The sequence below is a fragment of the Dermacentor albipictus genome, chromosome 8 (assembly GCF_038994185.2).
Source record: "Dermacentor albipictus isolate Rhodes 1998 colony chromosome 8, USDA_Dalb.pri_finalv2, whole genome shotgun sequence".
In the NCBI taxonomy this organism is placed as follows: Eukaryota; Metazoa; Arthropoda; class Arachnida; order Ixodida; family Ixodidae; genus Dermacentor; species Dermacentor albipictus.
This window is the reverse complement of record NC_091828.1, coordinates 46,721,596-46,737,399: the sequence shown is the minus strand read 5'-3', so window position 1 is coordinate 46,737,399 and position 15,804 is coordinate 46,721,596. Positions and strand designations below refer to the sequence as shown.

The 15,804-nt window shown below is 43.2% G+C and overlaps 1 protein-coding gene across 4 annotated transcripts in view; it reads left to right on the top strand.

Moving 5' to 3' along the window:
• Positions 1–11,867, top strand: part of LOC135909749 (uncharacterized) — a 42,829-nt gene extending 30,962 nt beyond the window's left edge. For 2 of the 4 annotated variants that reach the window (XM_070522817.1, XM_065441811.1), the window contains exons 5-9: positions 4,142–4,368; positions 5,463–5,510; positions 6,321–6,356; positions 10,039–10,192; positions 11,737–11,867. In XM_070522817.1, the coding sequence (XP_070378918.1) occupies positions 4,189–4,368; positions 5,463–5,510; positions 6,321–6,356; positions 10,039–10,192; positions 11,737–11,741 (423 nt within the window). In that variant the 5' untranslated portion in view covers positions 4,142–4,188 and the 3' untranslated portion in view covers positions 11,742–11,867. Of the gene's footprint in view, positions 1–696; positions 796–3,860; positions 3,923–4,141; positions 4,369–5,462; positions 5,511–6,320; positions 6,357–10,038; positions 10,193–11,736 lie in introns of those variants that run through there. The other 2 variants (XM_065441812.1, XM_070522816.1) reach the window with 2 other exon arrangements.
• The last annotated feature ends 3,937 nt before the right edge of the window (positions 11,868–15,804 follow it).

The following is a 15,804-nucleotide window of genomic DNA, read 5'->3' as shown; positions in this document are numbered from 1 at the left end:
TCGGAACTCCCTAATTACGTCAACTTAGCACGTCGTCAGTAATTAATACTCGAAAATATTATTTTTTCTCCAATTTACAAACAATTGCAGTAATGAAGTAGACGATGTAATTGTGATCAGATGCTCTGTAAATGGCAGATCGTTTCAATATAATTATTAGCGGCGTAAAGTGACTGCTTTCCTTATTATGAGAAACAGTGATCTTTTAGATAGAAATCATTGCTTCGCTGTTGACAAGATACAGAGACCTACGCAGGAGCAAAATGCTGCACATTAAGCTTAGACAAAGGTTTGCATGTAGCCTCGAAACAACGAAAGCTTTGCTCAAAGAAATGCAAATTGTATTGCACAACTCATAACTGTTCTTCATGCTACCAGATCTCTTTGCTATCCACCACTGCACTACTTGGCACATAAGAATGAAAATATTGCAAATAGTGATCTATGGCAATGATTATACGTTTTCACCTTGCCTTCCTTGAAAATCCCCCAAAATTCAAATTTCACGAGCAGAGTGATCAGTAATATAAAATGTATAATCTAAATATCGGTAATATTGTCATAGTTACTCAGAGGGTATCGAAATAAATCATTCTGGAATTTACCCGCTATTGCTAATGAGTAGCTCACTCCGAAACGCTTTGGCGCGCTTTAACAAAAGGAAGGCGGCTTATTATATAATTTTCGTTTTTTTAGTGCGCCGTGAAGGGGATCGCACACTTGGATATCGGATCCCAGCTGTTCCTACTCGAGGGCATGTTGACCGAAACATTGAAGTCTTGCTCCACTCGCCATGTACGTCATGCTTAAATCAACCCTCGTAATTTATCAGCTGTATGCAGACTGAGCGCTGTGACACGTAGATGAAGAGGCCGACAGAATTTGATAGTGTCATTATTGCTATTAGAAGTAGCAGTAGTATTATCGTCCTCATTTTTTTCTCTTGCACAATGAACACCAAGAGGCGCAGAAGCAAGAGGCACTTTAGGAAGTTAACAAAGGCTTCCACTCCCACAATTTGCAACAGATAGAAGTTTCCTGGATAATTTGCTGCCCAGCGAATCGTAGTAAAAAAAATAAGGATGTCGAACAGATTTTAGGCAACTAGAAAAAACAGCTGTTGGCTGTTGTCATCTAATAATAGAAGAGAAACACAATTATGCAATAAACAAACGCTTAAGCTTGCGGTGTGTAGTGTACCTTAAAGACACTACGCTTACGGTTAGCTATCAGTTAGGTTAGGATAGCTAACAGCTTGGGCACGTTCTGAATTCCTTACCCTTCCAGCCGTTTTGGCCATTCGCAGTATCCTTCGGACCGAGTCCGTCCAGGCCTAGGGCCTCTACCTCAGTTCCAGAGTATGTATCCGCTGCTCAAAATAGTGAGAATTTCGATGGATCAATCTAGACTCTTGAAGAAAATAAAAAGTGTGTGCATCTCAATGGATGTTTACGGAAAACACGCAGCGCTAAAGCTGTCAGGTTTTGTGAAATCTAAGGGTTTGTCGTGGAGTGTATACCGCGCAGACAGGAAACCCTGTCGCATTGGTTCATATCTTACGAACAAAATGTGTGTCAGAACGCAGAAGCTCAACATAGAGAATTTATTATCACTGGAGACTGTCCTTATGCCGCACTGGCAGAGAGGAGCACATTGCGATGGCAAACCTGCCTCATGAAAGGAGATTCCCTGCGACAATTGTTGCACCTGTCAATCTTTTCTATGCGTTTTAACTTCCCTTAAGGGAGTGTAACTTTAGTGGGCGGGAACGCTGAGCAAGAACGTTTCATAAGTTTGTTTAACCGGCTGAATCACTCTATGTGCTTAATAAAATTTAGGCAAGATTACTCAAATGATAAAAAAGGGACAGTCTCTGAACGAGACGCGAGAGATTCCGCACCGCTATTGTGACTCGTGTAAGCATATAAAGCGCAACAACCTATTTTGAACTGAAGTGATGCACGGTACTGAACCGCCAAGAGATAGGCCCGCAAAATCTGTACAGTACAAGTGCCAACTAAAATACTTAGTCAACTGAACATTATACACAGACAGGTGATAGATGATGAGGCAGAAAGTATGTGAACAGAGAAATACGACAAAATAATCTTTTAGAATTCAAGTCTTGAATTTCCCTCTCCCGCCTTCCCGCTATTTGCCCTGAAACATGAAAAGTGATTCCTTCTTTGGAAACCATTCCAAATTCACTAACGGTGTCTGCTACTGCTGCTGTCTGGCTGAATAGCTCATGTGCTGGGCAGCAATTATGTGTATAATGAATCGTATACAGAAACTTCCAGAATTGTAAGAAAAATTCAAGCAGGAACTCCCCTGGGAGTTATCTAAGTATGCCTAAGTATTGTGCCATTTGCGCATCTCCGCGCAGCTCTGTGTCGTTATCAGTGTTATGAAACTTGATCCGACCAGCATACACGACGGCGCTGCGGCGAGACGAACTGCTGCGGATGGTGGCGCACGGCCAGTTGCTGTCGCAATCACACTACTATAGATACTGCAAGTGGCACCAATTTCGCTGATGACGTTCCGCCTATTATAAGCCCTTATCGCTGTTTAACGCCTTTTTCTTCCCTGTCGTATCATTATCCACCTTACTTTTTGTCCACCTTGCTTTTTGTTCTCGCCGCTCAGGCGATCGCCTGTGGCCCGGCGGTGCGCACTATATCTGGAAAGCGATCTACGATGTGTACAGAGGGCGCCGTCTGCTGATAGCTTCGTGTGCGCTAGCGTTAGATCTGGAAAGGGATCTCGTCTTACGTGACGAACGGACAGACGGGCTTTCTCGTTGTGTATAGACATAGAAATGTTTACGCATTTAAAATTAGTTTGGAGCAATGTGCAAAGGCCAGGCATTACCATATCCTGGAAAAGAAGAGTGAACAATCATTGCATTGCACCGGTGCTAACATGTGGGGCAGAAACTTCGAAGTTAACGAAAACCTCTTGAACAAGTGAAAGACGGCGCAAAACGCGATGGAACGAAATATGTTCGGCGCAACGTTAAGATACAGCAAGTGAGCGGTGTGGGGACAGAGAGCAAAGGGGACAGCCCATGTTCTATTTGACATTAGAAGAAAATATGGAGTTGGGTAGGCCATGCAATGCGTCGCATATATTACCGGTGGATCATTACAGATGCAGAATAGGTGCCAAAGGAAGGGAAACGCAGTCGCGGACGGCAGAAATCTAGTTGGGGTGATGAAATTACGAAACCGGCAGGGGCAAGTTGTAATCAGCTAACGCAAGGCAGCAGTGATTGCGAATGCCTGGAGAGGCCTTCGTACTGCACTGAGCACAAAAATAGCCTGTTGATGATGCTGATGATGATGGTACGTACATCTGTACTGCACACTTAAGTATAGACATCTGCACCCCACTCTTAAAAGAGTTTGCACTCATTGGGGTTTTTCTTGTCCCACAACGATATGCGTCATGAATCTCGCGCGCATTTCTTTTATTTCACAATGCGCACCTGGTACTTTCAGTTAACGAACGGCACGCGCGTTATCAGCGTGATACGGCATTATCAAGAGGAAAGTATTGAGCACGCAATTTTCAACATAAAAAACGCAAACAAGCCATGCTACGATAATTTTTGCTAGACAAGATAAACCCCAAACTGTGGAAACATCGTTTTAAGAGTGTACCCCTACAAATAAGGGGCTGACAGGCGCTTTTCTCGACGTAGTTACGCGGTGGAACACCAAACAGTACCTAACTATGATCGCTGCGGCAAATACGCCTTTAAAATGCATGAGTCCTTAATTAAGTGAAGCTTCTTATACATTTTCTCGTGGGGTTTGGCCCGCCCGCTCGGTTGGCTTTCCAAAGAGTAAAAGACGATCCCGGAGACTGTGCAATAGTTAGCGGATGCCATCGCAGAGGTCATCTATTCGGTGGCTGTGTGAGTCATAAAGAACACATCGTGGGGATCTCTGCGCCTTGCATTCTTGCCGAGCACGGACGTAATCGCTGCGCTGCAAAATGCGGTGCTGATTATCAGCGGTTTTACAATATTTAACTCACCGCTTGCATGAAGCTTCGCTTCACGGAGATTCCAACATGTGCATAAGACCATTACAATGCGGTTTTTTTTTTCGTGTGTTTTCCGCGTGTCTGCTAGGTTCTCTGGCCAACACCATCTACTCACTCTGCAAGAGTGTTGGCGGCATGGTGGGCACAGTATCCAAGGTCGGCAAGAGCCTTTTCGGCGGCATGCTCGGATCCCTCGTTGACACCGCCACCTCTGTCCTGCCTCTCGGTGACTGCACGGGCTTGAACGTGGCAGGCGAGATTATGTGTGACGAGCCGGTAGTCTTCCTATTCCCCAGCACCCTCAACATCGGAAAGGTTGGTAACGCACTACTGAATTGTCGTAGCATGTGCTGCAAACTTCATGTAGGTCCATGCCTAGGCACCGTTAAGGCAGAAATTATTAGAGTTGCTTAAGTGCCACAACTTGCTGGGCAGCTCTGTATTTTTCCCCGATATACAGCTAACAGTTATATTACGTAAGTGCAAATCTCAATATAGCCTTATAAATAGGACTGTCATCAATGTAACGAAGAGCCACTTTCAAATATAATGCTTGGACATAAATTGATTAGAAAATCAATTGATTTCGAACTTGAAGTTTCGCGCGGAGCATTCGGACTTTCGTTTCACCTACCTACATTTTTGTCGATGCTATGTGGTTTGTTTAAAAAGCACCCGATTGTTCACGCACCGGTGCCTCCTCGCTTACCTAATATTTTTATCTTTTGAAAGATTGCCTTGCATGAGTAGACGATACACCACTGCGGCAAGCAGAATAGCGCTTAATCCTGATTGCGTTGCAGATGCTGCCATGTCCCTATCATTTACATGCCGTCACGTGTGATCCCTGTGTGACTTACCAGACGATATGGGGAATGAATGATTACTACCGAGGCATTCTACGTCTCATTCTACGCAAGATGTTTTCTTGCCTTTCCCTTGTGTACTTACACATTGTCGAGAAAGTATTCAGAAGGCAGAAAGAAACAACTATCACAATAAGTACATCCAACTTTTCATGATGGTATGGGAGGCCTAGTTGAGATCATTCGCGCCTTTTACATTGCTCGCCCCCACTTTGCAAGATTTACTAAATGAAGTAAGGGACACTGTGGCATGGTTCACATTCAATGTAGAAGGACTGCAGTGTATATTTTAGCTGCGTAAAAGTGACTATGCTGCGACCAGCACTTTTCTGCCAATTTTCGTGTGTTTCGTCAGGAAACTGATGTCTGGGCATATAAGAAAGCACTGTTCTTAGGGATATAAGTGACACGGAATAAGCCAATTGTAAGTGAGCACTTCTCCAGTAGTGTCCGTCTTGTCATTCGTTTCCCGCTGTTTTCTGGCTATGAACTTGCACGAACTGGCGCAAAATCTGCTTTATTTATGTATGATATTACTCGCAGTGCCTGAACACTACAATGTCGACGTGCGTGGGAACTCACCCGAATCAGGTATGTGTCATAATCAAGGTTGCACAGCGTTATTCGCATCTTGCACTGCGGCGCTGGGTTGTGTTACAGCAAAACTTTATTTGCCTACCCCCACCCTTTCGGGTGGTAGCTGCGTCGGTCGGTATCCTACTGGTGAGAATGTCCTGCTTTTGTATCGCCGAATTTTTACCCACAGAGCCATAGTGAACGTGTCTTTGTACTGCGTACTAAAAAGGTAATCGTGGCGTAAACAGTAAATTAGGTATCCTTTCGCAGGAAGCTGTAAAGAACACAGAAGTATCGAGGAAATGGCGCGCATTATTCAGCAGCTTGTTTGATTTTATCTTCACTTCTTTTTTTGTTTATGGTTACCCTACTTTCGGGACAACTGGATGCGTCACTCGGTATATGCCACTTTGATAAGAGGGCATAGAAAACCTAATTGCATTTAGATTTGTGCTACCCTCCTCTGTGCACACACTAATCCACAATTCCTCCCCCGAAAACCGTCTCGCATCGTCTTCGTCATCATGTCATCGATGCGTCGATGTCTTACGGCGTAGATCCATATGTGTTGTTGTTACTATTTACTTATAGCTTGTGAGCGGTGCAGTGCATGAACATAGTCTTACAATAAAGCTGCAGCTTATGTATGAATGCAAGCTAAGGATGAAACTACACGTTACCTAGGATGAAATAAAGGGAATTTTAGGCATAACGTTTATGGTTGTAGAATTCATTTGATCTTTCCAAGAAAGTTTCATTTCACGTAAATTCGAACCTGAAGATCCAATGTGCACAATTTTCTTGGCGTTTTCTTTCCTCTCGTAGGTCCAGGTCATACAGCAGTTTTTCCAGGCCGTCACCGTAAGTAGCCATCGAGAATATTTTTTTAGCTTTAGCACGCTACATTCTTATCTTTCAGGTGAGCGCTGGAAAGAGTGCTGAGAATACTTTGTTAGGCAGAACAGAAGATGACCGAGAACATCAGCACTTGTGAATTATTGAATGATGATTGTCGCCGCGCGATTTACTGAGTATTATTTATTTATTTAATACATACTGCAGACCAATCTGGTCTCAGCTGGACGGGCAATACAATTTACAGAGTATCTGTTTTACACAAAAGGAGAACAACAACAAGAAAAGAAGCATGGTAATACTAGTGGAAAGGACACCAAAAGACATGAACATCTAGTCATATAATGCGTCATAAGGTTCTCTTAGGCTATTCCAGTCGGACACAGAAGGCGGAAAAAAAGGAAAACTTATAAATGTCAGTCCTTGCAAACTAAGGGGCTAGAAAGTGTGTTTCGTAATGTCGCGTAGGTTTTGTGGCCAAAGGGGAAAGAAACTGCGTCTGATCAATAGCCATTTTACCGTTAAGAAGTAAGTTTAAGAAATTCAAACGACATTTTTCTCTTCTCCATTGAAGTAGCTCAATGTTCTTGGCTTTCATGAGCTCAGAAGGAGAATCAGTATACTTGAATTTGGAATGGATAAACCTGACAGCTTTTCGCTGAATCCTTTCTAACTCCTTAATGTTAAGCTTAGTATAAGGATCCCAAACAATAGAGCAATATTCAAGCTTAGGTTGAATGAATGTGAAATGGCTAAGAAGTTTAACATTAGGAGGAGAATTACGAAGTTTATGTCTTAAGTAACAAAGTTTGCGGAAAGCTGAAGTGCAAATGTTATGAATGTACAGATTCCAAGAGAGATTATTAGTGATTGTCACTCCTAGGTACTTGTAGCAGGTAACCTGTTTCAAAGGAAGAGATGTCAGGTTGTAAATATATTTTAGAGGAGTTTTCTTAACGTTACACAAAGATAAACAGTTTTATCGGTGTTCACAGTCATGCCAAAATCTTTGCACCACTTAGATACATTATTGAGATTAGAATTAAACTCAACCTGATCTTGTACACCTGTGATTTCACGAAATAAGACAACATCATCTACAAAAAAAACCTAATTTGAGTTCTAGGAGTAATTACGGAGACAATGTCATTTATATATAAAAGAAACACCAAGGGTCCCAGAACACTTCCTTGAGGCACACCTGATGTTACAAGAAGACTGCAGGAAACTGCGTTCGGTTATGTAAGTAATTGGAAACCCAAAGACCAAAATGACGGGAAGGTTATTATTTACGAGAAGGTTAATATTTATGGCAACGGGCCCAAGCTAAGACACCTATTCGCTGCCCCATTGTTAGCTAGCTTCTAGCAAAGGTTTGTGACAGTTGATTAGCCGCGCTGCAAATGAATAGTTTTACTTCCTCTTACGACGTATTCTAGAATCCTCACGTCAGACTTTTGCATAAGTGCACTGAGATCGGTTATTTTTCGCCGGCGAAGTTCGGCATGTCTGGTCAACTCACCCCCTTTTCTGTTTCGATATATTTTCATTCGGCTGCTCGACGCTTGAAGGACAATAAAAAATGTGCTTGAGTTTGTGGGAGGCAGTGCGACAAGATAGCTGCCGTAGCCGCGGTTCATTTAGGCCGCCCAGCCATGTTGCAGCAAGATCTAGGGACATGCTAGCCCATCTTCTTCTTCGCCCGCCTTAAAGGCGACAGTCACGCTGCTACAGCGTTCCCCTCCTAGTGCAAAGCGCGATTGAAGTGAAGTCCAATGGTAAAGTCCAGGTAAAGTGTTCAGATGGTGTCGTCGTTGGTAGCGTCGGGTACACGCAGTCCGAGAGAGATGTACCAGGCAGCACGGGCAGCGTAGGTTGTGAGCGAGGCGTAGCCACACTGACACCATAGTGGGAAATCGCGATCTGCCGCAGGTTATCGTAGATGCCATGGCATGTAGAAGTAGATGCTCCAAAATTAGGTCATCTGGCAGCTCGGGACTAGCGTGGAGATAGCACAAGTCTTGGGTCACTCGCGTTGTTGACGCAGAAGTGATTCTGGAGCTGAAGAAACCAGATGGCATAACTGGTCCTGCAGAACTTCAGTAGGCCATGCATCCGCAGAAGGTGTGAGAATAGAACATCGGAAGGCTCGCCTCGAAATCTCGAATTGCGATAGTATCATGGTTGCGGCGGTCGCTGAATGCACCGTGAAGGTTCTTCTTATGGTTTCACTCTGCCTGCAAGAATTTAATTTGCGCTTCGTGAAGCTCACGACACCTTGCTACGTTTCGAACGTATACTGTTGTTGCACTTGTCATATTGTGACAGCGCGGATGCTACCATATATACGTCGATTATTGACGCAGAGGCGGGGGAAGGGGGTGTAGTATAGCCGCAAACGCGTACGCCATCGTATGGCCAGCCCACATACAGTGTTTTGGGTCAAACTTAAGATGACTTCTACGCATGTCGCAAAGTCCATGTAAATATCTACTGCTGCATTGTGTTGAAATAATAATCCCTAGCATAAATTCCGAACAGTCGGGAAACATTATGCAGTCGACATGATGTTAGGCCCAATAAAATCACAAAACATAGATATGCCCATAATCAGCGTGAATATGTCACGGGATAGGTGCGTAAATATATCGTGCAGTGAGGCTCTGGCAGCCGCATTGAAATCTCACTCTATCTATTGACAAACTCGATCTGCAGGATACGCTGGAAACTGTGAAAAGGTAACGGCGAGTAAGGTAGCAGTATGGGCGAAACCTATAAGGTGAAAAAAAAATGCGAAAGTCCGATCAGCCTTAATATCTTTCTGGCATCTTTAAAGGCTTCTTCTGCTGGGCACCGAACTGGTGCTGAACTTACAGAGCGTTGACTAGCCTCAATTTTGCATCCTTCGCAGGGCGCACCTCTGGCACATATCTTTGAGCATTGTGCTTGATTGCACATTTCCCCATCATGGCCCCGTTGAAATGTTCGGGAAGATGCAGAGATAAAAATAAAAGACGTGGAAGTTAACAAGACGATATCTCCGGTTGGCTAGCCTATACTGGAGAAGGGGAAGAGAGAAGAAAATAAACAGAGAAAAAATGGACAATGTTAACCGGTCCACGTGGGTGCTGTCAAACCATCTGTGAGGACGTCACATAGTCATAAACAATGTCAATGTCCCACTGAAATATAAACGCCACGCAGTGCACAGTCACAACTTATCGCGAGACCTTGTGTCGTTTATGAACCGCAGCACTATTTTTTTAGCAGCTCTTGCTGCTGTTCGCGTAGGCCAGTATCCAAGAGTTTTGTTTTCTCTGAGTGGGTGCTGTTTCAGATAGACTAGCGTAATTGATAGCGGCTACGCTTGACTTATTTAAGCGAAGACAATCTCGAAAGTGCACGTCCATAGCATTTTTTTACCGCTGTAGGGCACCTAGAAAGGACATTTTACCTTTGTTCTAAAAAAAAAGAAAAACTGTCTCGTACAGTTACTCTTTATCTAGCACTTTAGTTCTACTGCTGTCTCGGCGAATTGTGTGCCTATTTATGAGGCAGGCTAGCTTACGGTCTAGAAGAAAGCAAGACTGCTTGGTTCTGACTGATCAAGAAATGAGAAAGGCTACGACTCCTCAATTTCTTATTTTTTTATGGACGATACTAATAGGCACTGATTATTTACATGCAGTGCGTCTTCGTGAGCGTCATCGCTGCTCCGGGTCTCTCTGTGACCAATCTTTTCTGCACCGTGGTCAAGGTCGCGATCCAGATTCTTAGCACCGGACCTCTAGGCGTCGTCGGCTCCGTGCTTCAGCAGTTGGAGAGTGCCATCGGAATGCAATGTAAGGACACCAGCCTGCGAGTAGCCAGACATCTGAATTAGTTTGACGGACGGTACTTTTTCTCGGCAGTTGAATGTTAACGCTTACAATAACTATAAGAAATCTGACTCTAATTTCGCGTGCACATTGCTAGCGCGTGTTTCATTTCGTAAGCCTCCGTTTCCACTAGAACAGCTACGTACGAATCATACACTGAACATACAAGGGTTAAATGTGTTACCTTAGCTGTGACAGATGGCGCCACCGTTCTATTGGAACAAAGAGTGTTTTTCGAGTGCGAACAGGACAAATGTCACGGACTTCTGCTTTAATCGGAATGAAACAACTAATTGACGCTTGTAAACGTGGTATTAAAGTGAAACTACTACAACGTTCTTCTACCATGCGAAATCTAACCCCAAATCAGCTGGTGATTCTGCTGCGAGTATTGTACACCTGATGGTTCTATTTTGTACAGAACTAAACAGTTCAATTCTGGACCGATAACAACCACAAGCAATGCAGCTTCTGCGTTCTGTCTGGAGACTCGACTTGGTAAAATTTTGAAAGCGTAGTGGTATAGACAGGACGTCTGCATACGACCCGCAAATTTCGCGCAGGTTAGCGCCCTCTCTCGACTGTTTCTTGTGCTAACTCTGTGAATAAGTTATAATTTTTCGAACTTCAATAATGGATTACGCTTCAGCCGCAGATAAATGGTAAATCTTACTGTCAATAAGTCTGATAGAGAAGGGAAAGATTAAAAACGAAAACGAAAGGAAGGTGGCGATGACACCTTTATTATTCCACGCCAGTGTCTGTATTAAAAGAAAGCTGCTTCACTAAAGTTCTTCTTAAGAGCGAATTCGAGCAATCCTGATGCTGGTCCTACTATTAGAAAAGGCAGTGAACCAGTGGCAGATATCACTTAGGAAGAAAAAGCCTTGTCAATTTGCCCCGACCTTCTATGCAGAAACGTCGCGCATTTTAACAGCGTCCACTAGGGCCTAGTCATTCGCTCATCGATAAAACAGAATTGTGCTGCGCGGCGGTAATGAAAGCACAGACACAGCCTACCAAGTTTGTATCGAGTTTACAGGTTCTTCTGACGTTGAAAGAATTCAATCACGAAAAAAGCTTCGAAGTCTACCCTGCTAGTTTAGGGCACCCGCAGGAAGACGTGTTGTCGAGTGTAATGGTGTTTGCTTAAGGCCATGAAGTAGCGCAAGAGCACAAAGCAGGGACACGTGTGGCGGCACGTCCCTATCACATGGGCGCAAATCCCATGCACAGACAGTGGACTCCAAGTGCCTGTGACACTATGCTACATGTTCGTCTTTGTGGTTGTGACCTAGCGCTGCACTCTCATCGCACCCGTGTTGCGGTTGCGGCACCGGGCCATTTCAAAAAAGAGAGGTATTGCCTTTTTTATCTGCGCTAGTAATGAACTTCCTTTTATGAATTAATGACAACGGATCTAGTGTTTGACGATTTGAAGTTCGCGTGTGGTAATACAGATGACCAGATAATGCATTCTGACAAAACGTCATGGATTTTTTTTGCAGGTTGATGTGCCCCTGCATACCCGGATGCCTGAACAAATGCCTGCGGTAACGTTCTGTGGTAATCAAGATACCGCTCTGCACCTTTGTATGTGTTTCCTAAATATGGAAGATAAATAAATTGAAATAACCTGAACTACTAGCGTCACTCTTTGATTTGCTTTTCTCGGTGTAGCTTAAGTAGGCGTTTTATTGCTCCAGTCTGCTGAACATTGTGCTTTTCCTCATCTACACTTTCGTAGGAATTCGACGGGGCAGTTTTTACTTTCGGACCTCCTAATGAACTTATCTGGCTGAGCTAATGTATATGTAACGTTTGGATTATTGAAACTTGAAGATTTACACGTAGAGTGGCATAAATATAAGCAATCTTTTTCGAACAGGTGCCGTAGAATCGCAGATTCTATTTCCTTCCAATTATTTCCGTAAGAATCACGATACGTTTCGAAGTTCGTGTGACCAAAACAAAACCCAAGTGAAAACTTTATAGACATCACATTAACGGCGTAACAGGGTAAATAGCTTATCTGGACTTAGTTCCAAATATCGCGTGCTTTTGCTGAATAATTGAAAATAACTGCATAGTGCTACACACTGTGATTATCCTACAGCTAAGGAACCATTCACTTGAAAATCGCTGCATCACTTAGATGTCTTGTAATTCAAGTTAAAAAAATTGATCAAATTCCTACACTTAGTACTAAAATTTAGAAATTTGAAATTTCACCACCTGCTTACAATATATACAGTTCGTTATAAGAGGCTGACGTCATCGGTAAGCAAACTTGACTAAATGCCGACTAACTCAGAGTCAGACGGACCCGTGAGTGCCAGTATATGTATGGCTTTGTGGATTTCTGATGAGTCTGAGAGCGAGAATCAACTTTTGTACTGAGCCCTTAGTGACAGTTGGTGCGCGCTGGCACCAGATGGGGTGGAACCTTCTTCTAAGGTTCCACCCCATCTGGTGATTCTAACTTCTTCTTCTAACTTCCCGAACTTCTTCTAAGGTCCCATATGCGTCCAGCAGTTCCTGGCCCCTAGCCGCCAGCGTGAGCTGGGTCGGTAGGTCATGGCTGGACAAAAAAGTCTCCCATCGCGCGGGGGCGTTGGGGCTGGGGAGGGTGGGGGATAGGGATGGTTGGGGGTTCTTGAGCTTAATGCACTCTGCAAGGATGTGTGCTATAGTGCCTTTTGACCGTCTGCAAAAAGGGCATGAAGCGTCATGCTCTGTTGGGAACATCTTGTGCCAGAGCACGGGATGCGCTAGCGACCCCGCTTGCGTGCGTCGCACGATCGTTTGCTGCATTCGGCTGAGTTGCGGATGCGGACGGGGAAGCCTACATCTGCCGCTTCTGTACATTTGCGTGATTTCTTTGTAGCTTGTCATGGGGTGCGGTAGCTCTGGCTCGTCCTCGGCCCGGATTGACAGTTCTCGGGCATAGTGATCGGCTAGTGTGTTGCCTTGCACTTGCGAGTTAGCCGGGACCCACACGAGCTCAACGGCCCGTCCCGGTGATTTGCATTTGGTGAGGATCGCTAGTGCCGCGGAAGAGATGTTCCCCTTGCAGTAGCTTGCGTAGGTGGTCTGGGAGTCTGTGACCCCGGTCCTCACTGAGTCTGAATGAGTGCGGCTGCCTACAATTTTGGTGAGTCTGAACCACAGTGAACCTCAGACAAAAACACTTCGTGGCGGAGTCTGAGTGAGCAGTAATTACTTTGCCGGCCTATGGTCGACTAGGACACCTCTGCCGATGGCGGCGACGGGAAACGTTTATCCAAGAGGCATGCACCATACTTCTAATGAATGCAACAAAAGAAAAACAAATTGAGCGCAATTCAGCGGTTAGTGCGAGACAAGAGCATAAGCAGTTGCGCCTCTTTGAGGAGGCCCCGAATACATGGTTTAAGCCACGTACAGCACAATGAAAAGTGTCGTTCAGAAGCACACTGGACACACATCCCTCCTCTTCAAGGCACGAAATGCCACGGATGGTGGTACGCAGCAGACCACCGCATATACATATATAAATAAATATGTATATATCTATATATATATATATATATATATATATATATATATATATATATATATATTTATATATATAGATATAAATATATAAATATATATATATATATATATATATATATATATATATATATATATATATATATATATATATATATATATATATATATATATATATATATATATATATATATATATATATATATATACATATATATATGTATATATATATATACCAGGAACTATTTATATATATATATATACAGGAACTGCTTTCTTTCATATCTGACTTTAACAATGCCCATCCATCTATATCATTTTCTCACACGTATTCTGCATCTAATATTAACTTCCTTGACGTCAGCGTTTCAGTGGTAAATGATAAACTATCTACTTATACAAAAACTATCTGCCTTATACAAAAAGCCGACAGATAGATGTCACTATTTACACTTCGATAGCAGTCACGTTAAACATTGCAAGACCAGCATTCCTTATAGCCAAGCCTTACGTTTTAAAAGAATTTGTTCTGAGCAATCAGAGTTTCAAAAGAATTGTGGTACCCTAAAAAACGCTTTAGCCAAACAAAATTACCCACCACAATTAATTGACGATGCAATAAAACGCGCAGACGTGCATGACCGAAGGACGCTTCTTTGCATTAAGAACAAACCGACTCCCTCACCCCAGGCAAATCTTGTCCTAACCCACACTGCGTCAGTCTCAAATGTTTCGCATGTATTAAAGAAACACCACAATATTCTAATGCAAAGTGAACGCCTCAAAAACATATTCTCTGATCTGCCTAAAGCAGTATACCGTAAAGCTAGAAATATTCGAGATATACTAGCATCATCATCTAAGACTGACTGCCCTGATGCCATCGGATGCCATCCTTGTCGAAAACCGCGATGTAAGGTATGTCCCTACATGGCCACATCGCAACAGGTTACTAGTACGTCTTCAAACTTTTGTTTAAAAATCAAAGGCGATTTCGATTGTGACACAAAAAACGTAATATATATGCTTGAATGTACGCTCTGCAAAAAACGGTACATCGGACAAACAGAAGGGCCTTTCAGATTCCGCTTTAACAATCATAAATCCCACGCTAACACGTTGCCCAACCTGCCCATCTCAAAACACGTACATCTTCCTGACCACTCATTTGATAAACTGAAAGTCACGTTGCTTGAATCTGGATTTCGCTCAAATTATGACAGAGAAGCCCGCGAATCCTTCCTTATCTATAAGTTTGATACTGTCGCGTGTGGTATGAATGAATGTGTAGGAAAATTGAGTTGCCTGTCTTTGTAGCCCGTCACTTGTCCCTTCTTCTACTAGTACGTCGCTATTCCCCTTTTTCTGTGTCTGTGTTTGCTTGATAACATAGCACATATTGAGCGCATATCGACGTTTTGTTGTCACGTGGCGATTGGTTCTTACAATTCATTTCGGTATGTTTTTATACTTTGTATCTTAGATTATATGTTTGCAATCGCCATCGGGCTATACACGTGTCAGCTATCCTTTGAACGATTCGGATGTATTTTGTTCGCCCATTTTATTCGTTTTTGATGTTAACGTATTTTCATTTGGTTGATAAGCGCATGTATATTAACTGTAGTGACACCATGCAATGTATTCTGATGAAGGCCGGACCCCGGCCGAAACGTCAATAAACCGCTTCATACGCGCGTCTGCTTCACTGTGAATATATATATATATATATATATATATATATATATATATATATATATATATATATATATATATATATATATATATATATATATATATATATTCATATGTATTGTAACGATGTTAGTAAAACAACGATATTTATTAAAGGCGCACTTGTGCCCACAAGTAAAAGTCACTGCGGTTGTGAAGAAATCCGCGGCAGTCGCGTTCTCAAACTGGACTCGAACCGTCTTCCTCTTCTCCTCGCGTGACACCTCATCCGCGTGGCGCATGCGAGCCGGGTTCAACTGGCTGCCCGTGCCACGAAGGTCGCTGCCTGTTGTTGCTGAACAACACCA